A 26683-nucleotide genomic window follows, 5' to 3' on the forward strand; every position below is an offset into this window, starting at 1 on the left:
AATGGTGTGACAGCAAAACGGCTGTCTGATGTTTCACTAGCAGAGATGGGAAATGAGCATGGCGATGTAGACCGAATTGTGCAGTAGCAAAGTTTACTTTGTAAAGGTAAAAGAAGAGACTTGAGTTCCAGGATCCGGTCGACGTAAAAGTTTTAATACAGAGTTTTGGGTATAGGTGGTCATGTGAAAATGCAAAGGCTAAAAAGCCACAACCAAGAATAGCATGGTGCAAATTATGCTTATGAGTCTCAAGAATATATAGTCATTCTGAATTACGTATAGATGCATCTTAACAGACAATGGTTGATATGAAACGGATACAATTTCTAGTTGAACAATGAGAACAGTGAAACATTTGTTACTTTGTGTACAGTGTGTGATGTTCAGCAGCTTGAGCCAGTTCAAGGTTTGGATTGTCAGTGTCACGAGTTGAGGCCTCTGAGAATTGTGTGTCCTGTGTGATCTAGGTCGTCGGCAGGCATCGGGCTGGTCAGGCTGGCCTCTACTGCCTTGTGGTATGTTGTATTTCTAGACCATGTGTTAGGGAAGTGAAAATGACTTCAGCTGGTTGACATGCGACTGTGTAGAGTAGACTGAAATACTTATCTGTTATATTGCTAGTATTGTCTCAACGTTTCATGGTCTCCTCAATGGTCTCATCTGTGTATTCATTTAAAATACATTACATCTGATAATCATTACTCCAGCTACACGGTTAGGTAGTTGTCCATGACTTACATTTTTTTACTTTTTACTTGTAGGTATTCAGTGTAACTAAACCAGTCATTTCAAAGTGTGAAGTGTGACATTTGCACCCTTGAGCAACACCCTGTGCATAAATATATAGGGCTTTACACAGGCAGCCCAATTCTGATCTTTTTTCCACTAATTGGTCTTTTGACCAATCACATCAGATCTTTTCACATTAGATATTTTTCAGAGCTGATCTGATTGGTCAAAAGACCAATTTTGTGAATTAAAAGATCAGAATTGGGCTGCCTGTGTAAACACAGCCGAGAGCATCAGCGTTGAACTAGTTGACCTAGATCTGCTTATGACAGGTTGCTTCACCCTGTATGACTAAAGTTAAAGTGTAAAACAGCACGGTAAAAAGCTGTTTGATTAAATGACAAAAGGAATGCACTTTCAATAAGTAAGAATAGATTTGGTAAGCCCACAATAACAATGTGATATTTGCTCTTGGTTAATCAGTAATGATGGTCCAGGCTATAGGGCAAGGCCTACCAGTTGATAGATCCTTAAAGAGAGATTTGGTACTACAATACTAACATCTAAAACTTTTACTAACATAATTATTGTCCTACTCATTTGACCCTAAATCTAATTTGATCGTTTTAGCAGCAATGTCTTTAAGTGTTAATGGTATCTCGATATTTCCAATTTTTCTAGGCTCTGAGGGCTGGCCGGGTTGAAACTGTTCGGAGAGATCTTCACTTCAGATCAGAAGTTCCTCCAGAAGACTACCTCACCTCACCTGACCTGACTGAGACCAGCAACAATACAGCCATGTCTCTGCTGATCCATGTGCTGGCCTGCTGCTTCGGCCTGGGCTCCTGGGTGGCTGTCAACGGCCTGTGGGTGGAGCTCCCCCTCATTGTTAAGACCCTCCCCGAGGGCTGGGAACTACCATCTTACCTGACCGTTATCATCCAGCTCGCCAACCTGGGGCCTCTGCTGGTCACTCTCATGCACAAGCTGTGTCCGGGCCGTCTGAAGGAGAGCGCTGCCATATACAGCGTGTTGTCCATAGGTGTCCTGGCCTGTATACTGCTGGCGTTCTCCTGGGATGAGACCACAGTGGTGGCGGCGGCGTCTCAGAGCACAGCCTTCTTTATCCTCACCTTCTTCCTGGCCTTGGTGGACTGCACCTCCTCTGTCACCTTCCTGCCCTTCATGATGCAGCTGCCAGCCCGCTACATCACCACCTACTTCATTGGAGAGGGCCTGAGTGGCTTTATCCCTGGTCTGGTGGCTCTCGGCCAGGGCATCGGCATGGCCAAGTGTGTGAATGGCACTCAGTTCTCTGGTAACCTCACTGAAGAGGATATGTACATTGTCCAGACCCAGTATCTACCGCCCAACTTCTCCACCGAGGTGTTTTTCTTCTTCCTGGCGGCCATGATGTGCATCAGCCTGGCAGCATTCTCTGCACTTAACAGGCTCCCAAGTACCTTTGAACTGTCCACAGAGAACCTAGTTCCAGACACTGACACAGTGGCGTCAGTCTGCTCCGGACTGGACAACCCTGGAGCAGTGACTGAAGGGGAGAACTCAAACCCAAAACGTCACAGTGAGGAATCATGTCAACCCAGGCCACAGCTGGCTAAACCAGGCCACTCTGTTTTTCAGTTAACTTTTATCTATTCCATGGTGGTCTGGGTGAATGGGGCGACTAACGGCCTCTTGCCCTCGGTGCAGACATACTCCTGTATGCCCTACGGTAACCTAGCTTATCACCTGTCGGCTGCTCTGGCATCCTGTGCCAACCCAGTGGCCTGTATAGTCGCCATGTTGTTTCCTGAAAGGTAAAACCTCAAATAGCCTCAGTAACTCTCTAAATTGATTAATATGGTTGAAATAGCTTCCCACTGTTAAAGGTGACACATTTTACAGCATGCTAAGGTAAAAATATAGTATATAAAGTAATTCAGCTTTCCCTCACTGCGGCTATCTCTGTGGTTATCTAGAATGTCTTTACTTCAGATACAGGTACCTAACTAGTTCCTGTCCTGAGTCTCTGTTTAGGTCACTAGTGCTCCTGGGTGTAATGTGTCTCCTTGGATCAGTCTTTGGAGGATACAACATGGCAATGGCCGCCATGAGTCCATGTCCACTACTACAAGGCTCCGCATTGGGAGAAGCCATCATAGTGAGTAACACACCTCCACCTGTAGAGATACTATAGGTCTCAGTCCAGAGACACTTTCTAAGAAACGGTTGGCTCTCTGTCAGTTCATTGATCCTTGGTATTCCAGAAAAGGAATAGTGACAAAGTTGTGCTGTCATTTATGGAATACCTTTTCTTTTCTGGAATACCAATGATCTACAATAACTATACCCAGATAACATTTACATTTTAGTGATTTAGCAGACGCTCTTATCCAGAGAGACTTATCTTAAGATAGCTAGGTGGGACAACCACATATCTCAGTCATAGTAAGTACATTTTTCCTCAATAAATCAGCAAAGTCAGTGCTAGTAGAGGGGGAAAAGTCAAGTGTGAGTGTTAGTTCACAAAAGGCAAGTTTTTTTTCTCGTTTTGTTTAGGGGGAGGGAGGGGGGGGGGTGATGTGGGATTATTTAAGGGTTTAAGATGTTTTGGGAAGATGGGCAGGGACTCTTCTGTCCTACCTTCAGGGGGAAGCTGGTTCCACCATTGGGGTGTCAGGACAGAGAAGAGCTTTGACTGGGCTGAGCGGGAGCTGCTGTCCTGTAGGTGGCAGAACGGAGTACTCGGGTTGGGGTGTAGGGTTTGAGCATAGCCTGAAGGTAGGGAGGGGTAGTTCCTCTTGCGGTTCCGTAGGCAAGGACCATAGTTTTGTAGTGGATGCGAGCTTTGCCTGGAAGCCAGTGGAGTGTGCGGAGGAGCAGGGTGACGTGGGAGAACTTGGGAACGTTGAACACCAGGCGGTCTGCGGCTTTCTGGATAAATTGCAGGAGTGCCTGGATTAGGACCCCATTCTAGGAAAACCTTATATAATGCCGCACACCTAAATCCTCTATCACAGTTGTTGCAAAGTTCAACTCAGAATTATACTAAGTGTTGGGCAACTGTTATTAGCCTTTACATTGACTCAGTGTTGAGAAACTTGTTTGTGTTTTTAGCCTGTAGGCATTGTGTTGAGCAACTTGTCAATACTGAAAAGCCCTAAACCGTTTATCTTATGTCCTCTCAATTCAAATTATTACACTCAATTTGAATATTAAAAGTGTAAATAATAAATGTTGAATAAGCCCTACTGATAACCAATGTTCCCTCTAAGCTACGCGCAGGTGCGTATTTCCCCCGGGACTGTGGCACAGAAGAAATATCAGCACGTGCAGAGAAGCACCAGATTCAACTTCACTGAACTACTAAGCCACTTTCAATGCAACATACCGAAACAAAACAAACTATGCAAGACTTCGTAGTCAAAGCTAACTATACAAGATATTTTGTTGTAGGCAGAACGTGTCGAAGTAGAATTCTATTGCATTGACAGGCAGGACTCAGGCACTGGTGTGCCATAACCAATCAGAGCTGCAGTAGGCCTATATGCAAATAGACAATTACCATATATGGATATGTGCCATTCACTTCGAACTGGACTGTTTGTACTGCATCAGCGGTCGTGAGTAGATGCGCTTGTTTTGAGATCAAAGCTACATGTAGCGACGTGTGCACATTTGTTCATATCCTTTGCTAGTTAGTGAGTTATTAGCCCAGTTATAGATTATTTGTAGTCAGCAATGGGGGAGTGATTGCTTCCTACAATAGCACAAAACGTGTGCATTTCTAGACATCTTTGAAAAGCATATGCATCTTTGAAAAGCGAGTCAGGTAAAGAGCTTTTTTTTGTCTGAAAGGGGCAGTGTTGTATTTTGAGACAGGCTTGAATAAGCTAAGTAGCCAATAGGCAGAGGGTAGCATCATTTGTCTGATTCTCTGTAATAATGTTATGGGAATAATGATGCATTTCTTAAATCAAACACCACCACAACATTTTCAGTCACCTCCTTGTCTAAAGGACAAGTGGATAAACAGGTTAATGTTAAGCCCTGCATGTTTTTTTCAAAAGTCTCATTGAATGTAGGCCTACATTGAACACCACACATTGGCTGCTACTGTAGGCTGAATGATAGAACAGCTATTTCCATGTTAAAATGTTATGGGATGCATTTTCTCCATTGTTTTTGATGGTAGGCCACTCTGGTAGGCCTACATTATGATCAAATAGCCACAGTAGCCTACTTGACCACTGTTAAACCTAACTTAGTGGGTACAGCCTCAGTGTTCACAGTAAACGTGTGCCGGAAGTTGCACAGAATTTTCACAACATTCAGGTTTGCGCTCAGCAGAACTGAAATTTGCTCAGTGAAAATTAGAGGGAACATTGCTGATAATGTTACCTTGTAACCCTCAGGTGCTGTCGTGGGTCTTCTTCACGGGGACCCTGTCTTATGTTAAGGTGATGGTGGGTGTCATCCTGAGGGATGAGAGCCACAGCGCCCTGGTGTGGTGTGGAGCAGCGGCACAGACAGGCTCTCTGCTGGGCTCTGCCATCATGTTCCCACTGGTAAATGTCTACAACCTGTTTCAGTCAGGAGACTTCTGTAACACCAAGTGCCCTTTATGATGGCGAGCTATTCCTAAGACACTAACATACCCACTGGTAAGTAGCCTTGTCCAAGCCAGAATGGCCCATCTCCTGTTTCTGTACAAGTACACCCCCTGGAAAGGACACTAGTACTTGCTAGAACTTATACCCACTGGGGTGGTGTGTGAATAATGTGGGGATGAACAATGACTGGACACGATTAGAGATTGGACTCTGAACATGCCTTGCTCAATTAATATTTGAATATATTTTTTATAAAGTGTGATTCACAACCCATGCTCAAGGTTTGCACTGATTGTTTTGATTTGAAGTGGATTTAACAGGTGACATCAATAAGGGATCATAGCTTTCACCTGGATTCACCTGGTCAGTCTGTCATGCTTAATGTTTTGTATACTCAGTGTATGTGTGTGTATGTATGTACACTACCGGTCAAAAGTTTGGGAACACCTACTCATTCAAGGGTTTTTCTTTTTCTTTACTATTTTCTACATTGTAGAATAATAGTGAAGACATCAAAACTATGAAATAAAACATATGGAATCATGTAGTAACCAAATAAGTGTTAAAAATAATCAAAATATATTTTATATTTGAGATTCTTCAAATAGCCACCCTTTGCCTTGATGACAGCTTTGCACACTCTTGGCATTCTCTCAACCAGCTTCTTAAAAGTTAATGTTTGGAATTTCTTTCCTTCTTAATGCATTTGAGCCAATCAGTTGTAGGTAGGGGTGGTATACAGAATATAGCCCTATTTGGTAAAAGACCAAGTCCATGTTATGGCAAGAACAGCTCAAATAAGCAAAGAGAAAAGATAGTCCATCATTACTTTAAGAATGAAGGTCAGTCAACACAGAAAATCTCAAGAACTTGGAAAGTTTCTTCATGTGCAGTCACAAAAACCATCAAGCGCTATGATGAAACTGGCTCTCATCAGGACAGCCACAGGAATGGAAGACCCAGAATGACCTCTGCTGCAGAGGATAAGTTCATTAGAGTTACCAGCCTCAGAAATTGCAGCCCAAATAAATGCTTCACAGAGTTCAAGTAACAGACACATCTCAACATCAACTGTTCAGGGGAGACTGTGTAAATCAGGCCTTCATGGTCGAATTGCTGCAAAGAAACCATTACTAAAGGCCACCAATAAGAAGAAGAGACTTGCTTGGGCCAAAAAACATGAGCAATGGACATTAGACCAGTGAAAATGTGTCCTTTGGTCTGGAGTTCAAATTGGAGATTTTTGGTTCCAACCGCTGTGTCTTTGTGAGAAGCGGTGTGGGTGAATGGATGATCTCCGCATGTGTATTTCCCACCGTAAAGGGGGGAGGTGTTATGGTGTGGGGGTGCTTATAAAGAAAAACCCTGGAATTAATAGGTGTGTCCAAACTTTTGACCGGTACTATATATACAGTGGGGAGAACAAGTATTTGATACACTGCCGATTTTGCAGGTTTTCCTACTTACAAAGCATGTAGAGGTCTGTAATTTTTATCATAGGTACACTTCAACTGTGAGAGCCGGAATTCTTACTGGTTGGTAGGTGATCAAATACTTATGTCATGCACGGAATCTAAAACAAAAATCCAGAAAATCACATTGTATGATTTTTAAGTAATTAATTAGCATTTTATTACATGACATAAGTATTTGATACATCAGAAAAGCAGAACTTAATATTTGGTACAGAAACCTTTGTTTGCAATTACAGAGATCATACGTTTCCTGTAGGTCTTGACCAGGTTTGCACACACTGCAGCAGGGATTTTGGCCCACTCCTCCATACAGACCTTCTCCAGATCCTTCAGGTTTCGGGGCTGTCGCTGGGCAATAAGGAACTTTCAGCTCCCTCCAAAGATTTTCTATTGGGTTCAGGTCTGGAGACTGGCTAGGCCATTCCAGGACCTTGAGATGCTTCTTACGGAGCCACTCCTTAGTTGCCCTGGCTGTGTGTTTCGGGTCGTTGTCATGCTGGAAGACCCAGCCACGACCCATCTTCAATGCTCTTACTGAGGGAAGGAGGTTGTTGGCCAAGATCTCGCGATACATGGCCCCATCCATCCTCCCCTCAATACGGTGCAGTCGTCCTGTCCCCTTTGCAGAAAAGCATCCCCAAAGAATGATGTTTCCACCTCCATACTTCACGGTTGGGATGGTGTTCTTGGGGTTGTACTCATCCTTCTTCTTCCTCCAAACACGGCGAGTGGAGTTTAGACCAAAAAGCTCTATTTTTGTCTCATCAGACCACATGACCTTCTCCCATTCCTCCTCTGGATCATCCAGATGGTCATTGGCAAACTTCAGACGGGCCTGGACATGCGCTGGCTTGAGCAGGGGGACCTTGCGTGCGCTGCAGGATTTTAATCCATGACGACGTAGTGTGTTACTAATGGTTTTCTTTGAGACTGTGGTCCCAGCTCTCTTCAGGTCATTGACCAGGTCCTGCCGTGTAGTTCTGGGCTGATCCCTCACCTTCCTCATGATCATTGATGCCCCACGAGGTGAGATCTTGCATGGAGCCCCAGACCGAGGGTGATTGACCGTCATCTTGAACTTCTTCCATTTTCTAATAATTGCGCCAACAGTTGTTGCCTTCTCACCAAGCTGCTTGCCTATTGTCCTGTAGCCCATCCCAGCCTTGTGCAGGTCTACAATTTTATCCCTGATGTCCTTATACAGCTCTCTGGTCTTGGCCATTGTGGAGAGGTTGGAGTCTGTTTAATTGAGTGTGTGGACAGGGGTCTTTTATACAGGTAACGAGTTCAAACAGGTGCAGTTAATACAGGTAATGAGTGGAGAACAGGAGGGCTTCTTAAAGAAAAACTAATAGGTTTGTGAGAGCCGGAATTCTTACTGGTTGGTAGGTGATCAAATACTTATGTCATGCAATAAAATGCAAATTAATTACTTAAAAATCATACAATGTGATTTTCTGGATTTTTTGTTTTTTTTGTTTTTTTCTCACAGTTGAAGTGTACCTATGATAAAAATTACAGACCTCTACATGCTTTGTAAGTAGGAAAACCTGAAAAATCGGCAGTGTATCAAATACTTGTTCTCCCCACTGTATGTACAGTGGGGGAAAAAAGTATTTAGTCAGCCACCAATTGTGCATGTTCTCCCACTTAAAAAGATGAGAGGCCTGTAATTTTCATCATAGTTACACGTCAACTATGACAGACAAATTGAGAAAAAAAAATCCAGAAAATCACATTGTAGGATTTTTAATGAGTTGATTTGCAAATTATGGTGGAAAATAAGTATTTGGTCACCTACAAACAAGCAAGATTTCTGTAACTTCTTCTTTAAGAGGCTCCTCTGTCCTCCACTCGTTACCTGTATTAATGTCACATGTTTGAACTTGTTATCAGTATAAAAGACACCTGTCCACAACCTCAAACAGTCACACTCCAAACTCCACTATGGCCAAGACCAAAGAGCTGTCAAAGGACACCAGAAACAAAATTGTAGACCTGCACCAGGCTGGGAAGACTGAATCTGCAACAGGTAAGCAGCTTGGTTTGAAGAAATCAACTGTGGGAGCAATTATTAGGAAATAGAAGACATACAAGACCACTGATAATCTCCCTCGATCAAGATCTCATACAAGATCTTACCCCGTGGGGTCAAAATGATCACAAGAACGGTGAGCAAAAATCCCAGAACCACACGGGGGGACCTAGTGAATGACCTGCAGAGAGCTGGGACCAAAGTAACAAAGCCTACCATCAGTAACAAACTACGCCGCCAGGGACTCAAATCCTGCAGTGCCAGACGTGTCCCCCTGCTTAAGCCAGTCAGCTAGTCAGTCCGTAAATAATGCAATTTGCCGCCTTGGCTAGACAACAGGTCTTCAGCTTGTCAGGCTAATTGTGTGTTGTTTTGCTGGCTCAATGCCGATTGAGTAAGCAACTCGTTGACCCGTGTGTTTGTGTCCCACTTCCTTCGTTGCACTCAGCTCATTTACAGATGAATAGTTTTGAGTACTCCAGAGGGGTCATGGAGTTATGGATGCTATTCACAGGCAACCAGCACAACATGAGTGTGCAGTGCAGGATCTTGCTGTCACGACTTCCTTCGAAGCTGCCTCCTCTCCTTGTTCGGGCAGGCTTCGGCGTTCGTCGTCACCGGCCTTCTAGCCATTACCGCTCCTCATCTCATCATTCCATTTGTTTTGTCTTGTTTATTACACACACCTGGTTCATATCCCCTCATCAGTACATGTATAAGTGTTCCCTCTGCCCCCTTGTCTTTGTGTGTGATTGTTTATTGTGGAGGTTAGAGATGCTCGGTGGAGCTCCTTGTATTTTGTATCGCCGGGATATTTCCCCGTGTGCCTTGTTGTTTCCAGTGTGCGTCTTCCAGTCCTTTGTGAACGAGGTGTTTCGGGGCATGCTTGGTCGCGGTGTTGTGGTCTACATCGATGACATTCTGATGTATTCCGCTATGCGCGCCAAGCATGTGTCCCTGGATCGCAAAGTGCTGGGCCGACTGTTGGAACATGACCTTTATGCCAAGGCAGAAAAGTGTCTGTTTTTCCAACAGTCCGTCTCCTTCCTCTGATACCGCATTACCACCTCAGGAGTGGAGATGGAGGGAGATCGCATTTCAGCCGTGCGTAATTGGCCGACTCCAACAATGGTAAAGGAGGTGCAGCGCTTTATTGGCTTAGCCAACTACTCTCTGAGGTTTATCCAAGGCTTTGGCAAGGTCGCAGCTCCCATCACCGCTCTGTTAAAGGGTAGGCCATCCAAGCTCCACTGGTCTGCTGAGGCTGACAGGGGGGACCTAGTGAATGACCTGCAGACAGCTGGGACCAAAGTAACAAAGCCTACCATCAGTAACACACTACGCCGCCAGGGACTCAAATCCTGCAGTGCCAGACGTGTCCCCCTGCTTAAGCCAGTACATGTCCAGGCCCGTCTGAAGTTTGCTAGAGTGCATTTGGATGATCCAGAAGAGGATTGGGAGAATGTCATATGGTCAGATGAAACCAGTTGCATCCAAAGAACACCATACCTACTGTGAAGCATGGGGGTGGAAACATCATGCTTTGGGGCTGTTTTTCTGCAAAGGGACCAGGACGACTGATCCGTGTAAAGGAAAGAATGAATGGGGCCATGTATCGTGAGATTTTGAGTGAAAACCTCCTTCCATCAGCAAGGGCATTGAAGATGAAACGTGGCTGGGTCTTTCAGCATGACAATGATCCCAAACACACCGCCCGGGCAACGAAGGAGTGGCTTCGTAAGAAGCATTTCAAGGTCCTGGATTGGCCTAGCCAGTCTCCAGATCTCAACCCCATAGAAAACCTTTGGAGGGAGTTGAAAGTCCGTGTTGCCCAGCGACAGCCCCAAAACCTCACTGCTCTAGAGGAGATCTGCATGGAGGAATGGGCCAAAATACCAGCAACAGTGTGTGAAAACCTTGTGAAGACTTACACAGAACGTTTGACCTGTGTCATTGCCAACAAAGGGTATATAACAAAGTATTGAGGAACTTTTGTTATTGACCAAATACTTATTTTCCACCATAATTTGCAAATAAATTCATTAAAAATCCTACAATGTGATTTTCTGGATTTTTTTTCCTCATTTTGTCAGTCATAGTTGACGTGTACCTATGATGAAAATTACAGGCCTCTCTCATCTTTTTAAGTGGGAGAACTTGCACAATTGGTGGCTGACTAAATACTTTTTTCCCCACTGTATGTATGTATATGTGTGTGTGTGTGTGTGTGTGTGTGTGTGTGTATATATATATATATATATATATATATATATATATATATATATATATATATTACTGCTAAAAAAAATAAAGGTAACACTAAAATAACACATCCTAGATCTGAATGAATGAAATAATCTTATTAAATACTTTTTTCTTTACATAGTTGAATGTGCTGACAACAAAATCACACAAAATTATCAATGGAAATAAAATTTATCAACCCATGGAGGTCTGGATTTGGAGTCACCCTCAAAATTAAAGTGGAAAACCACACTACAGGCTGATCCAACTTTGATGTAATGTCCTTAAAACAAGTCAAAATGAGGCTCAGTAGTGTGTGTGGCCTCCACGTGCCTGTATGACCTCCCTACAACGCCTGGGCATGCTCCTGATGAGGTGGCGGATGGTCTCCTGAGGGATCTCCTCCCAGACCTGGACTAAAGCATCCGCCAACTCCTGGACAGTCTGTGGTGCAACGTGGCGTTGGTGGATGGAGCGAGACATGATGTCCCAGATGTGGTCAATTGGATTCAGGTCTGGGGAACGGGCGGGCCAGTCCATAGCATCAATGCCTTCCTCTTGCAGGAACTGCTGACACACTCCAGCCACATGAGGTCTAGCATTGTCTTGCATTAGGAGGAACCCAGGGCCAACCGCACCAGCATATGGTCTCACAAGGGGTCTGAGGATCTCATCTCGGTACCTAATGGCAGTCAGGCTACCTCTGGCGAGCACATGGAGGGCTGTGCAGCCCCCCAAAGAAATGCCACCCCACACCATGACTGACCCACCGCCAAACCGGTCATGCTGGAGGATGTTGCAGGCAGCAGAACGTTCTCCACGGCGTCTCCAGACTCTGTCACGTCTGTCACATGTGCTCAGTGTGAACCTACTTTCATCTGTGAAGAGCACAGGGCGCCAGTGGCGAATTTGCCAATCTTGGTGTTCTCTAGCAAATGCCAAATGTCCTGCACGGTGTTGGGCTGTAAGCACAACCCCCACCTGTGGACGTCGGGCCCTCATACCACCCTCATGGAGTCTGTTTCTGACCGTTTGAGCAGACACATGCACATTTGTGGCCTGCTGGAGGTCATTTTGCAGGGCTCTGGCAGTGCTCCTCCTGCTCCTCCTTGCACAAAGGCGGAGGTAGCAGTCCTGCTTCTGGGTTGTTGCCCTCCTACGGCCTCCTCCACGTCTCCTGATGTACTGGCCTGTCTCCTGGTAGCGCCTCCATGCTCTGGACACTACGCTGACAGACACAGCAAACCTTCTTGCCACAGCTCGCATTGATGTGCCATCCTGGATGAGCTGCACTACCTGAGCCACTTGTGTGGGTTGTAGACTCCGTCTCATGCTACCACTAGAGTGAAAGCACCGCCAGCATTCAAAAGTGACCAAAACATCAGCCAGGAAGCATAGGAACTGAGAAGTGGTCTGTGGTCACCACCTGCAGAACCACTTCTTTATTGGGGGTGTCTTGCTAATTGCTTATAATTTCCACCTGTTGTCTATTCCATTTGCACAATAGCATGTGAAATGTATTGTCAATCAGTGTTGCTTCCTAAGTGGACAGTTTGATTTCACAGAAGTGTGATTGACTTACATTGTGTTGTTTAAGTGTTCCCTTTATTTTTTTGAGCAGTGTATTTCTCTATATACACAGCCAGAGGGCGGAATAATCATGGCTAAACCAATTTAGGATTGTTGACCTTTTTTTAATCTCATAACCTTCTATTATCATACATGTATGATTATTTTAAACGAAGTTGAATATGTGGAATAAGCAGAATCCAGATTCATTCAAAATCAAGTCAATGAAGTAAATAACACCTTATTAAATAAATTATTAAACAGACACAAGACTGTTTATCAGACAGATGATGTCACCTTGTATTGCTACTACTGAACCCACTGAGCTCTTTGTGTATGAGATTGTGTGTGCAACTCTAGATGGCAGCACTATACCATGTCAGAAAAAAGTGCCTACAATTTTTTGCATTCCTCTGGCACCCCAATAGATTCTCTTATCAACACAAAATTACACTTTGTCTATTTAACACTGCTTGTGTAAAGGCTTTTATATCTCTATGTTTGTGTGTGTGTCTGTGAAAGTTTTCAAGAGCTTTCCATGTAAGATCATTATATGATTTGCACTGTTGATTATTTTTGTAAATATAATATAGATCACACGACGTCATGTGTTAATATGTTCAATGTGGCTTCGAGACATGCAATGGCTATCACAGATGTCTGAGAATCAGATTACTGCAGATTACACACCTTTTCTCAGGAGGATGCTGCTCTTCCATGGGAAGCAGAGTGATGTCCCCATCAGCAGCTGTTGTTCCTTCAGTCGCTATCCCTTTATCCCCTTCCCCTCAGAAGAGTGGAGGAGCACAAATAGGTCCCCCCAGGTCTGAGGGGAAGCCCAAGGAGGGGGGACTAATTAAGGGCAGTCAGAGTAGGGGAGGCAGTCAGTCGGCTGTTGGTCCTGTCGCTGGTCACTTGGGAGCTCCGCTGACCCCTGCACTGAGCAAATACAAAAAAAGAAAGAGGGGAACCATTATCCCCACCCTGCCTCTGGGTCAGCTGAGGATCAGGCTAAGAGCAGATGCAACTTTCTCACTTGGATTTACATTTTAGTAATTTAGCAGACGCTCTTATCCAGAGCGACTTACAGTTAGTGAGTGCATACATTTTCATACTGATTTGAGGAAAGAAAACCCCCTTTTCCTGAAATCACTGCAGTGGATTACTCACATTGTTGACAATGAATAAGCCCAAGCTACTTTATTATTAGTGGATTATATCATGTAAAAGAAAAATGTGAAGGCAGTTTTGGATAAAGTGTTACATTAAGTTGAAGATGAATCAGAATTTTTCTGTATTTTTAAAAATGATATATAAAAGTTTGCTCCTTTTTTGTGTTGGGCACTTACACAGCTTGTTACGCACAATTCACTGCATCTTGAATGCAAATGTCGTTCTGCTTTGCTTCACAACGACCATGAATATCTGAGTGCAACTAAGAGGTTTTCTGCTAGCTTCATTAGCTGAATTCCTTGATTGGCCTGGGCTTTTGTGGCGAGGCATTGACAAGACAACACAAAGCAGCAGTAGCAAAAGAAAAGTGTATCATTTTCATCCGAGTGTCAGATGGCCCATCGCTTCTCCAGCTGGACAGGAGGGGCTGTGGCCACCTGGATTCCCTGTGTTGGTCCTGTGAGATCCTGCAGTCTCCTCTGCCATGTGAGGACTGCACTTACTACGCCACTGAGAGGCCCATCTGGTTAGGACGACACCTCCCAGTTTGGACCCCCACCCTCACACCCAATCGAACCCCCACCCTCACACCCCACTGAACCCCCACCAGCCGCTTCCCCTCCCAGCTCCCAGCTAAATGAGCAGAGCGTCAAATTGAATGGGGAATTTACTCTCTTTAATTGACAGAATCAGAGGATGAATTCAGAGAATTATGACGCGATGAACTCTAAACCACCACTCTAAATAAATATCCTATCTGACTAGTTGCTGAATCCACAGATACAGTTGAAGTCGGAAGTTTACATACACTTAGGTTGGAGTCATTAAAACTCGTTTTTCAACCGCTCCACAAATGTCTTGTTAACAAACTATAGTTTTGGCAAGTCGGTTAGGACATCTACTTTGTGCATAACACAAGTAATTTTTCCAACAATTGTTTACAGACAGATTATTTCACTTATAATGCACTGTATCACAATTCCAGTGGGTCAGAAGTTTACATACACTAAGTTGACTGTGCCTTTAAACAGCTTGGAAAATTCCAGAAAATGATGTCATGGCTTTAGAAACTTCTTATAGGCTAATTGATATAATTTGAGTCAATTGGAGGTGTACCTGTGGATGTATTTCAAGGCCTACCTTCAGACTCAGCGCCTCTTTGCTTGACATCATGGGAAAATCAAAAGAAATCAGCCAAGACCTCAGAAAAACATTGTAGACCTCCACAAGTCTGGTTCATCCTTGGGAGCAATTTCCAAACGCCTGAAGGTACCACGTTCATCTGTACAAACAATAGTACGCAAGTATAAACACCATGGGACCACGCAGCTGTCATACCGCTCAGGAAGGAGAAGCGTTCTGTCTCCTAGAGATGAACGTACTTTGGTGCGAAAAGTGCAAATCAATCCCAGAACAGCAGCAAAGGACCTTGTGAAGATGCTGGAGGAAACAGGTACAAAAGTATTTATATCCACAGTAAAACGAGTCCTATATCGACATAACCTGAAAGGCCGCTCAGCAAGGAAGAAGTCATTGCTCCAAAACCGCCATAAAAAAGCCAGACTACGGTTTGCAACTGCACATGGGGACAAAGATCATACTTTTTGGAGAAATGTCCTCTGGTCTGACGAAACAAAAATAGAACTGTATGGCCATAATGACCATCGTTATGTTTGGAGGAAAAAGGTGGAACTTGCAAACCGAAGAACACCATCCCAACCGTGAAGCACGGGGGTGGCAGCATCATGCTCTGGGGGTGCTTTGCTGCAGGAGGGACTGTTGCGCTTCACAAAATAGATGGCATCATGAGGAAGGAAAATTATGTGGATATATTGAAGCAACATCTCATGACATCAGTCAGGAAGTTAAAGCTTGGTCGCAAATGGGTCTTCCAAATGGACAATGACTCCAAGCATACCTCCAAAGTTGTGGCAAAATGGCTTAAGGACAACAAAGTCAAGGTATTGGAGTGGCCATCACAAAGCCCTGACCTCAATCCTATAGAACATTTGTGGGCAGAACTGTAAAAGCGTGTGCGAGCAAGGAGGCCTACAAACCTGACTCAGTTACACCAGCTCTGTCAGGAGGAATGGGCCAAAATTCACCCAACTTAATGTGGGAAGCTTGTGGACGGCTACCCGAAACATTTGACCCAAGTTAAACAATTTAAAGGCAATGCAACCAAATACTAATTGAGTGTATGTAAACTTCTGACCCACTGGGAATGTGATGAAAGAAATAAAAGCTTAAATAAATCACTCTACTATTATTCGGACAATTTTTACTCGGATTAAATGTCAGGAATTGTGAAAAACTGAGTTTAAATGTATTTGGCTAAGGTCTATATAAACTTCAGACTTCAACTGTATGTCACCTGTGCCTGACACTGTAACTGATTATACGATCCCCTTGGTAAAGTTGGTAAAACAACAGTCATTTAAGGTTTCATGATTAACATTAATACTCAAATTTACTACACCACTAGCTAAAAAGTAGCGTAATCAGACTAGTACAATTATAAAGCTGTTTTGTCAAAACGTCAACAAAATCCAGAACGTGGGGGAAATTTGCATGGGGACATTTTTGCTTGAGCAAACCCAGATGGAGACAAATGCTGGCAGCTGATATTCAGGTGAACAGCTTGTGGAAACCAATTGCTGATGCATGCAGACAATCAATTGACAGACACAAGGAAATATTCAGACATTAGTACTTCAATAAGTACGCCCCATCTCCTATCAATTTCCAGTTAAATAATGCTATCCCATAAAATTAGATTGAACGTTACAGCCCTCTGTCATTTCACTATATTCTCTCCCTGTAGACAGCAGTGTTCAGGCCTGCTCCTCTTTTTCCATCAGCAGATATTGATGTTGGTTTAATGAAGTGCCTGCCGCTCCACCCTTGGAAGGGACAAGTCTGTCAGCATATGTAAATGCTTCCTGCTTGTCGATGTGGCAGGGGGTTCTGCAGGGGTCAGCATGCACCCACCAACCCCCTCTCTAGGAACCCTTTGTTCTGGGGGCTGACTGTGCCATATGAGGGGACCAACGATAGAGATGCACAGCAGGGAGGAGGGGAAAACTTGTTACGCTGTTGTAGTGAGCTAATTACTACAGTTACCCAGTTGATAGAAGAGCGCTCATGAGCGAGTAACTAAATAGACAATTGTTTCACCTATTCTTCATGGATGTCTTGTCTAAAAGCCTGTTTACTGAAATGTCAGTGATTTGTAATGTAGTTAAATTCTTATGGCACTATGATGATCGCTGTTTGGGAAAATATTTTTCTAATTTTGTAACCATAAACAGGTACAAAAGGTAGATAACAGGAATATAAAGTAAAATCCTCACAGTGCTTCTTTGCATTGTACTGTGCAATTCAAAGGCAATTGACTGGTGCATGGTACCCGACTGCCAGCCCCGTAACCTTGAGATGACATAGAGAAATTATTTATGAAAATGTTGATTCCTCTCTTAGTGCTGGGTTGGACCTCACCTGACTGGACTTGATGTTGACACAAAGCCCATGTGGCTGGCCAACCAGACACTTTCATTCATTATCATTTATATCATTATAATGTATATCTTCTCCGTCTGTATCCCAAATGGCACCTTATTCCCTACATAGTGCACTACTTTTGACCAGAGCACTATGGGAATAGGGTGCCACTTGGGACGTAGTCTCTGTTCCTAATGCTCTGAGTTATGTGATGAGGCATTGGCAGTCTGTGCTACATCAATGGGTACAGGATGGGTTGTCAGGTTAGCATTGATGCAGTGGCACAGTTGACATGCCAGGCTGTGCTCAATAAAGCAGCAGACTCTAGAGACCATTGACAGTACCAAGCAGCATACTGTACTGCAAGCAGTAATGTGGTGAGAGATCCCATTAGGGTCAAAGGACCTGTGGATAGGGTTTATGATGACAGGCTTCCATTATCTAGGACCATTTTATCTTTCTGTGGACCACCTGCAGAATTAGCTAACCATTCCCCACACAGCGCTGTGATTATCATGGGTTAAGATTTAGCTATATAAGTATAATGACCATTCCCTGTAAAACTAGCTTTTATGTCTATGGTAATCAACAATAAAAGCTTTGAATTATTGATCGCTACTCTGAGGGGTCCAGTAAGGGATGGTTTGGGGCAACAATATTGGATGCCCCTTTTGGATACCCATATGATGATGGGGTTTTCGACCCCCCTTTAACACTGAAAGCTCTCTTGTTGCGTGTATTCCCCCCCCCCCCCCCCCCCTTCCCCTTTCCCTACAGCACCCTACCCCCCTTGACCAGTCTGGCACAGCTGCTGGGGGCTGCCCGGCCGAGGCCGAGCTATAGGCCCTTTGTCTGTGGGGCCAGTCAAGTGGAAAATGGCCGCTCTAGAGAGAGCCCACTTCAGAGAGCCGTCATCCTATGAAGGGGCTTGATGGCCTTTGACAGCCACAGTGTTAACATGGAGCCCATATAAACACAGCACGGCTATTATTGTGTTTACCAGTGCAGGGGGAGCAAGGAGAGGATAAAGGGGAGACCCCCTTGGTTGATATTAGCAGCCAACAGAGACAAGGGGCTTGTCTGACAGACAAACATCACAGACAGATGACATATGAGGTATAGCTGTATATTATATTTGCATAATATCTGCTGCTCCATTGGTAATGTAAACAAACCACTCCTCTGCTGAAGGTCGGATGCTGAATAATATGTCCTCATCCAGGCCATCATAGTAATATTAGGGACAGTTCGAGAAAAAAAAATGAACCCCCCTCTCCCCAGGGATAAAAATATCTTCACATGATCCCCCCCACTTGCACTGTAAATGAAATGTGCATACCCTACCCCCTCGTTGAATTAGCTCAAAATAATACTTACGACCACAAATAACAATAACTGTACCAACCTTGTGTTTATAAATGTGGATATTGACTTTGCCACTTCAGCATGTTTTTGTGGTGTCACAGTTGATGCTACGCAGGGCTACGGGCCAGAAGGTTGATGGGTCGCCGACCACTCACTCTCCCTGCCTGTGTCATTACACTATGATCAAAGCCGGCTGCAGACAATGATCAGCTAGGGGGAAATCAGATGTTCAACATTTTTATGCTATAATTATAGTTACAGTGAGCTCCAAAATTATTGAGGCAGTGACAAATGTTTTGTTGTTTTGGCTCTGTACTCTAGAACTTTGGATTTGACATGATACAATGACTATGAGGTTAAAGTGCAGACTGTCAGCTTTCATTTGAGGATATTTCCACGTTTCTACAGTCACAAGCTAAATGTAGTCATTGCATGCTAGGAATATGGGACCAAATACTACTTTAATAATAATACACATATAAGTGAATTTGCCCAATACTTTTGGTCCCCTAAAATGGTGGGACGATGTACAAAAAGTGCTGTAATTTTTTTACGATTCACCTGATATCGATTAACATATCCTCAAATTAAAGCTGACAGTCTGCACTTTAACCTCATATTCATTGTATCCTTTCAAATCCAAAGTGCTGGATTACAGAGCCAAAACAACAACAAACGTTTGACTGTCCCAATACTTTTGGAGCTCACTGTATATAAAATACTGTATATGCAACACATTTTCCACCAACCGGTTTCTGTGCCAATGCACCACACAACCAATAAGCAAAGCATACTGACTTCGGGCGCTTCAACATCAAGGTTTGCATTTTCAACACCACAATCAAATAGACTTTGTCAATCTTGACAAACAGAAAATACATCCCTCCCTACCTTGTACCCAGTATAGAAGGCTTGGCAATATTGAGTACCATAGTATGAGTCATAAAACCCGGAAATGGATCCAATCATTTTTTCCCCATTATTTTTTCCATCTGGGATTTTAGAATTACTTCATATAAGGTCTGTGTTTTATGGAGGCTTACCCTTACCCTGATAACCACTCAAATCTTTCTCGGACAAGGTCACTTTTATCAATAATCAGCATTGCGAATTTTTTAGAGTAAATTGAGGCGAATATATTGACAAAACTCACCTTGTCCAAGAGAGAATTACATGACTATCAAAACGTCATGCCAAGGTAAGCATACACCAAACACACAATTTATTAATTTTTTTTGTAAAATTCACAGTGAAAAATAAATGGCGGAAAAACCATTGGAACCATTTCCGTGTTTTTATGGGTATTATGATGTGTCCACAGTTGTGGACTATTGAAGCAGGTTCTAGATGCGGGTATTAAGCTTTCCTGAATACCTGGGCCTGCTGGGAGCCACATTATTAAAGGACGACTTGGGAGAATTATGATCCACAACAAACAGCGCAACTTCAGTATCAGAAGTAAAAATACAGCCAGACTGGCCTGCTACAATGCCTTTCTAGACCTTATAAACTGTCGAGAGTAGACCCACAACTGACCTATATGGAATAAAGGGAATTCAATGTTCAAATCACAGGACTTTTGCGTCATTATTCAAATGACATTTTCACTGCAGTTTATAGCCTAGAGAATAATTTTGTCCCTAAACAAGCTGTGTGTCTTATGTCTTCACTGTTCTTTCATGCACAATGACGCACCTGGCCACTTCGCTTCCTATCAGCTACTCCTCCTTGTTCTTGTGGATTTATATTGCAGCTTTTAATGATTTTATGTGTGGTATGATTGCTAGTTAGCCCATTGCAGATCTGGACAAACGACCACCTACCACTATTGTCACTATGAATGGTGGATAGAGGGCAGGATAGTCAGTTAGACTGGTGGACTATATTGACCTGTGGTATAGTTAGCGCGTAGTGCATAAGGGAAGTACCAAAACACTTTGATAGGGGAGGCGCATGCAAACAGATTTAGAAATGTGGCTAGGATGGATGAAATGATATAGTAAAACCTCCCCCCCCCCCCCCCCGCCCTCAGCTGGTGTGCTTACAGTTGGTTAATTATTTACTCAATTTCCAATTTGTAGAGCAGCTTAATGTGCAACAGTGACTATATCTGCAACAAATGGTCTCGCTACAGTATGTCATTATCCAGATTCTCAGTAGTTGGGCCATTTTTTGCCACAGATGCCACTGTTGTGTTACGTCTCACATGAGTTTGTCTGGGGGCTAATATGGGTTTACTAGAAAAGAGCAGGAGGCGTCATTGTGTTAAAGCACACCTGATCTCAGTCGTCATATGGCAGTTCCACCTTCTCACAGGTCCCTCTCCTCAGGGCCCTGCCTCAGGGTGGTCCATCTGGAGGGAGGGAGGGAGAGAGGGAGGGAGGGAGGGAGGGAGGGAGGGAGGGAGGGAGGGAGGGAGAGAGGTTTTGACTATCCTCCTTCAGGGTTAAGATCTCTCCCACTCCCCTAGTTATGGAACTGATGTCTGAAGTGGGTGAAGGTGGGAACATATTATGCAGAGACCGTAATTAGCACAAACTAATACTTAGACATCCATTCGAATGCAGCCAACAAAGTCCCACTTTATTACTGTAAATTTGAACCTGGAAAAAAACAGTGAGACATCTGATCTGGAAAACATCCCAAAACCGTAGCCTACCTTGCATAACTGATTTATTTTCTGCTGAGGCAGAGTTTTTCTCTTTGTCCTTGAGCACCTGCTGGTGTTATCTTCTCCTATAGTGTTCATTGTGAGATGTTTTTGATGGGGCTGTGTTGTATGGCTTGAGTGTGCTTTGAATGTGAAGTGCTGTGTGTGTCACACAGCACAAATGTATGGGTCTTTGAATGCAAAATATTTCAACAAGGATCCAAAAGGGCTTGGCTGTGATTTTGGACTTTTGCGTGTATGCCTCTTTCTAAACAGGTGAGAGGACAGGACCACAGGTAATGGTTTATCCACCAGCCCACCCCAGATGATAGTGGTGCTTTGCATTAATGGCCAGATCAATGAATAAAAGTGTCTATTTGGACTCAGTTCAAGGGAAATGTCCTTGTGTGGTCCTCACCTTTTTGATTGAAATGATTAACTTTGATACCTGAATCCAACAGAGGACCTTGAGCGGTCAATAAAAAGTTAATGGTCTTTTCAAGGTTTGATGATTTACTTTCTCCTTCATTCATTCATTTATTTATTCATCTCATTCATTCCTGCATCATTATGCCATAAGCAGAATTATTCAAGATAAGAAACAAAGTATGTGTTATGTTCATGTTTCTCTGTGGTAATGTTCACTTTCCCTGCTGCCCTCACTTTACTATGATTTACTTCATTATGTGGATAGATATAGGATGCAGGAAATAATGTAATATGCTAATTTGACATCTGCATACTGCTATGGCTTGGTGCCAACTATAAAAGGACAAGAACACAATCACACTCTCTTTGATGACGACAATTGGCAAAGTCCCCAACCCTTAAAGTGACCTGCGCTGCTGTTGCTGGATGAATCCAGTGGGGAGAGAGTGCACTTACTATATCTACAGTACAGGGCCTAGATTCACACCATCCAGCAGAGCAGACAATGTCCTTGAGAGTAGTATAGATGGAAGATTTAATGCCCTATCAGTTTATGTAACAGTTTAACTTGATCCTGTTTTCTTCCACAGCATTTATAGACCGCATTTTGAACTTTGTTTATGATGATGGATAGATAATAAAAAGCATTGAGGGATATCTTGACAAGTCATTTAAATCTGTGCCTCCCAAACACGCATTTCAGCAAATGCTAGTGAGGACAGCCAACAACCCCATTGAGAAATTAGCAGCCAGGCCCCTACCAACGGCTCTCTGCTGTTTATGAATAATTCAGCTGTCAGAGAGAGGTGAAGGCAGGGAGGGCTGGGAGACCTTGTCACTGGCATTTGACTCAGCACACTGTGGCCTGAGGGGGACACTCTAAACCTGAGAGATTGGTTCTGCTTAGTTTCTCCCAGATTCTAATGCATACTCTGCTGATGTGACTGACTGGGTTATGTTACCAACTATGTTGAAACCAGGGTCTCTGGTGTGCCAAAAGACAGCGTTAGCCTGCTGATCTAAAGCCTAGGTTTTCCCATTGACCAGAAAGTTTCAGGATGTGATATGAAGTGTGGATTAACCACCAAAGTCCCACTGAAAGTCTGCTTGAAAAGTCAGTTGATTATCGTCACAACAATGATACAATGGACCTTTATCCAAATAGATGATACAGATGACTTGGGCAAGTGTAAGTTATTTTTTACACTAAATCAATAATGATAATTGCTGTTGTGCAGTTGCTGTCAAATTACTGTAAGTGCTGTGTGTTAGCCTGGCCTGATTTTTCATATTAAACCTATTGTCACTATGACCTTTAGGTCAGTCAGAGACCACTCTTCCTTTCACACTCCCTGCTCCCCTCTCCCTCTCCCTTCTCCCTCTCTCTCTCCATGCCTCCCTCTCCCTCTCCCTCTCCCCATTTCTTTCCCTCTCCCTCTTCCTCTCTCTCCACCTTTACCCCTCCCTCTCCCTCTTAACAACGAATTCCTCCCTTCCACTATACACCCCCATTCCCTCGCTACTGTCTTTCTACACTCTGTTCTTCCATTTCTATAGTCTTTGTTTTTCACATAGACTACCACTGTATGCATCATGCCCCTGGCTACCTGCCACTCTTATCTTATAGCCTTTGGAGTGGGAAGGCATTTTGGGACACTTACAAAATAGTATTCCACATCCAGGTCACGCTGCCCCTCTGGGCTATATGGCATATTTTCCTATAGGCCACAGACTCAAGCATATTCAAAACATCTGTTTGGCTCCGGAAGGATCCGTTGAAGTGGAAGGATCACAATGCAGAATGAGAATGAAGGAAAATCTAAACCAAAAGGGAAAGTCAGGGTTGAGGTTCCACTCAATAAGCTCAATAGATTCATATTTGTGATATAATTATTGTTGTTAATTGGCTTAACAAGCCAGCCCTATGGGTGCACTGCAAAACGGATCAATACTACTGGAGAAAGACAGCATTCCTGTATTAGCAAATCTTCTCCAACAACCAGACTTCATAAATCTGTGTAAGAGGAGATGTCCTTTGATTGAGAATTCAAACAGGTGTCATCCTGGCTCATCCTGGCTCCTTGGAGGCGACATAAATGACAGTCTACTGGGCCGTAAACAGCAGAGCAGATGATGGGAGTCTGGCCATATGTCCACTGTTTGTCTGTTAGTGCCAGCAAGCCACACTGGCTTGGTTTCTGATGGGAGGGATTCTTCTGGGAACATCTCAGTGAATGCTCCTCTGGGACAGAGAGAAAGTTCTCCATCTCTAATTGCTCTCTTTTGTGATAAACAGAAAAGATTGAAAACACTATTTTGGTGTTTCGAGTCCTGTTTAGTGCAGAATTAGATACCTTCTCTTTTGGTGTCATTTCCTCCCTCGAAAGCATCAAAACACCATTATGATGTTCTGAATACTGTCTAGTGCTGAAATAGATCCCTTTTTCTGAAGCGTCTTAATGTTTAACATTATTTTATGTACTTGATAATTTGTCATGTTATACCAGTTTGGCAGGAATTGTCAAGAACAGTGTTCAAACCAGCAGCACTAACTGGAGGTTGAACTGCAAAAATTGAAGATTCTACACTTGCCTCTTACATTGATTAACATGAATGTGGTTATGGGTGCTGTCCTCATTGAACGTCAATTTGCCTTACGGTTTTGATATCTGTTTATCATGATCCATTACACCTCATGGCACAACAAGCTAAATACTAATATAGAAATATAATTGTCTTTCTTCCAACATGCATACAACATTGTGTGAAAGAATCATAAAGTCATATCCCGTGTAGCTCAGTTGGTAGAGCATGGTGCTTGCAACGCCAGGGTTGTGGGTTCGATTCCCACGGGGGGCCAGTATGAAAAATGTATGCACTCACTAACTGTAAGTCGCTCTGGATAAGAGCGTCTACTAAAATGTAAATGTAATACACTTTTGAATTACCCACAATCCTCTAAAAACAGTTTTGTGGCAAGATAGGAAATGCAAGGTGAATAAAACCAAAGACTTCCAATAAGTTCAATCACAACATTTTCTCTATCTTTTGTTATCCTCATGAAAGATACATTTTGAGCAACATATTAAGTTGGATCTATTCTTACATATTTTGGTCAAATGAAATTAACAAATCATTTAAACGACTTGCATACATTTTGACACTTTATTGATACAGTTCTGAAATGACAGAGGGGATACATATAGGTGGAAGAAACAGATTGAAGGGTTGGAGCGGGGAATTTAACTCCGGTCTTAATTTTTTATTAAGTATATGTTCTAATTTTTTTTCTGTCAATTTAAATTTACTCCAAGATAATTTCTTACAGTGTGGCTGTGTGGTTGAGTGGGTAAAATTCCTACGAAATTTACTATTTTACTGCCCCTCCTGTTTCTAATCTGTCTAAATAAAGCATTGCAAAAATTAAGGTGGAATTCCACACAAATATATTATCCATAGGCCCTTATCATCAATTAATATTTAGGCTAAAATCCATTTGCATGTTTTGATGCTACCTTTTACATGCACTGAAACCCCAAAAAGTGTTTTCACAACGCTCTCTTAAAAACACCAATATTCAGGTTGAAGTACCACTTTGGGTGTTTCAGAGTTCTTAATTTCTGTTTTAAAACATATTCTGTGAATTAAAACACTTACATTGGGTTTACATTCAAACACCCTCCAAACACCAGATCTCATTTTAGGTGCACTACTTTTCATGGTTTCATTAGAAAGAAGGTTCTCAGCTGGTAGAGCACGGCGCTTGTAATGCCAAGGTAGTGGGTTCGATCCCCGGGACCACCCATACACCAAAAAAAATGTATGCACGCATGACTGTAAGTCGCTTTGGATAAAAGCGTCTGCTAAATGGCATATTATTATTACACAACCATGGGGTTTTGAGACTTTCCATTTTTACAGTGTATGATGTAGGCCTACACGACATCTAATCTTGAAAAAATATTTTGACAGAGTTGAATAATGAAAAGCATGTACGAACATGTATGAATATAGAGACTTCATATAACAACAAGCACATACTTTAACGTTGTCTCATTAGCCTGCCTCTTGTCCCTTCAATACCTATTTACTACTGAGAGAATATGCTATGAGGATTGCTGGGCGGTGCACACACACAAGCACATGATGGGTGTTACACAAGGAGAGGCCATTCTCCAAGGAGCAACCAACTTCATCCGGGCCTAAGTAATTGGTCTGCTATTCATATTTCAGAAATAGGGCTATTCATACATTCACACATGAACTAGATACACTGAAGACAATCAAAAGATGGGTTGACCTTAATGTCACAACATTTTTAGAAGGGGTTGTGTGGGACAGGGTGAGATGGAGTAACCTGGGTCTGGGGGGTTTGAATAGCTTATAACCTTTTTTTATAGGTAATTGTCAAGAAGATGGAAATTGAGGTTCCCTTGTAGATAACAGATAACTACCCTTTAATGTTCCAAAATACCAATTTGTCCTCAAATTGGGAAACACACTATCTGAAATATACAGTTAAGTAAAATGTGACAATTGGGATTGATTAGAATTATATATCAATGTCACTTTTAATAATAAGATTTGACTGCAACAGCAATATAACCTTTTATCAGAGATCACACTTTCATAAGGAAGATGGCTTTATCCTCAGCAATACAACATCTCTTCTCTCTATAATATATTCAGTGAGTCATGAATTACTGTAAAGCTGCAGTTCATGGTGAGTTATCTTCTTAAAAAAGTAAGAGCAAAAAACAAGCTCACCGCAAAGGCATTACCACCTACAGATGTAGGATCTTAATTTGATTATTTTTTAGCTGAGAATTTTCCTGTACAGCAGGAAATGCAAACTTGAAGTGTACTCAAGGTTTAAAAAGTATTCTAAAGTTTGTAGTTT

At 43.0% G+C, this 26683-nt stretch overlaps 1 protein-coding gene across 1 annotated transcript; it reads left to right on the forward strand.

Moving 5' to 3' along the window:
• Positions 1-1228: 1228 nt before the first annotated feature.
• LOC311149388 (solute carrier family 52, riboflavin transporter, member 3-A-like) lies at positions 1229-7013 on the forward strand. The gene is made up of 4 exons (XM_084186567.1): positions 1229-1274; positions 1411-2546; positions 2767-2890; positions 5145-7013. The coding sequence occupies exons 2-4, from the start codon at positions 1528-1530 to the stop codon at positions 5355-5357; spliced, it is 1356 nt and encodes a 451-aa protein (XP_084042693.1). The 5' UTR covers positions 1229-1274; positions 1411-1527; the 3' UTR covers positions 5358-7013.
• The last annotated feature ends 19670 nt before the right edge of the window (positions 7014-26683 follow it).

This window comes from Coregonus lavaretus (assembly GCF_964263955.1).
Source record: "Coregonus lavaretus genome assembly, chromosome: 22".
Lineage (NCBI taxonomy): Eukaryota > Metazoa > Chordata > Actinopteri > Salmoniformes > Salmonidae > Coregonus > Coregonus lavaretus.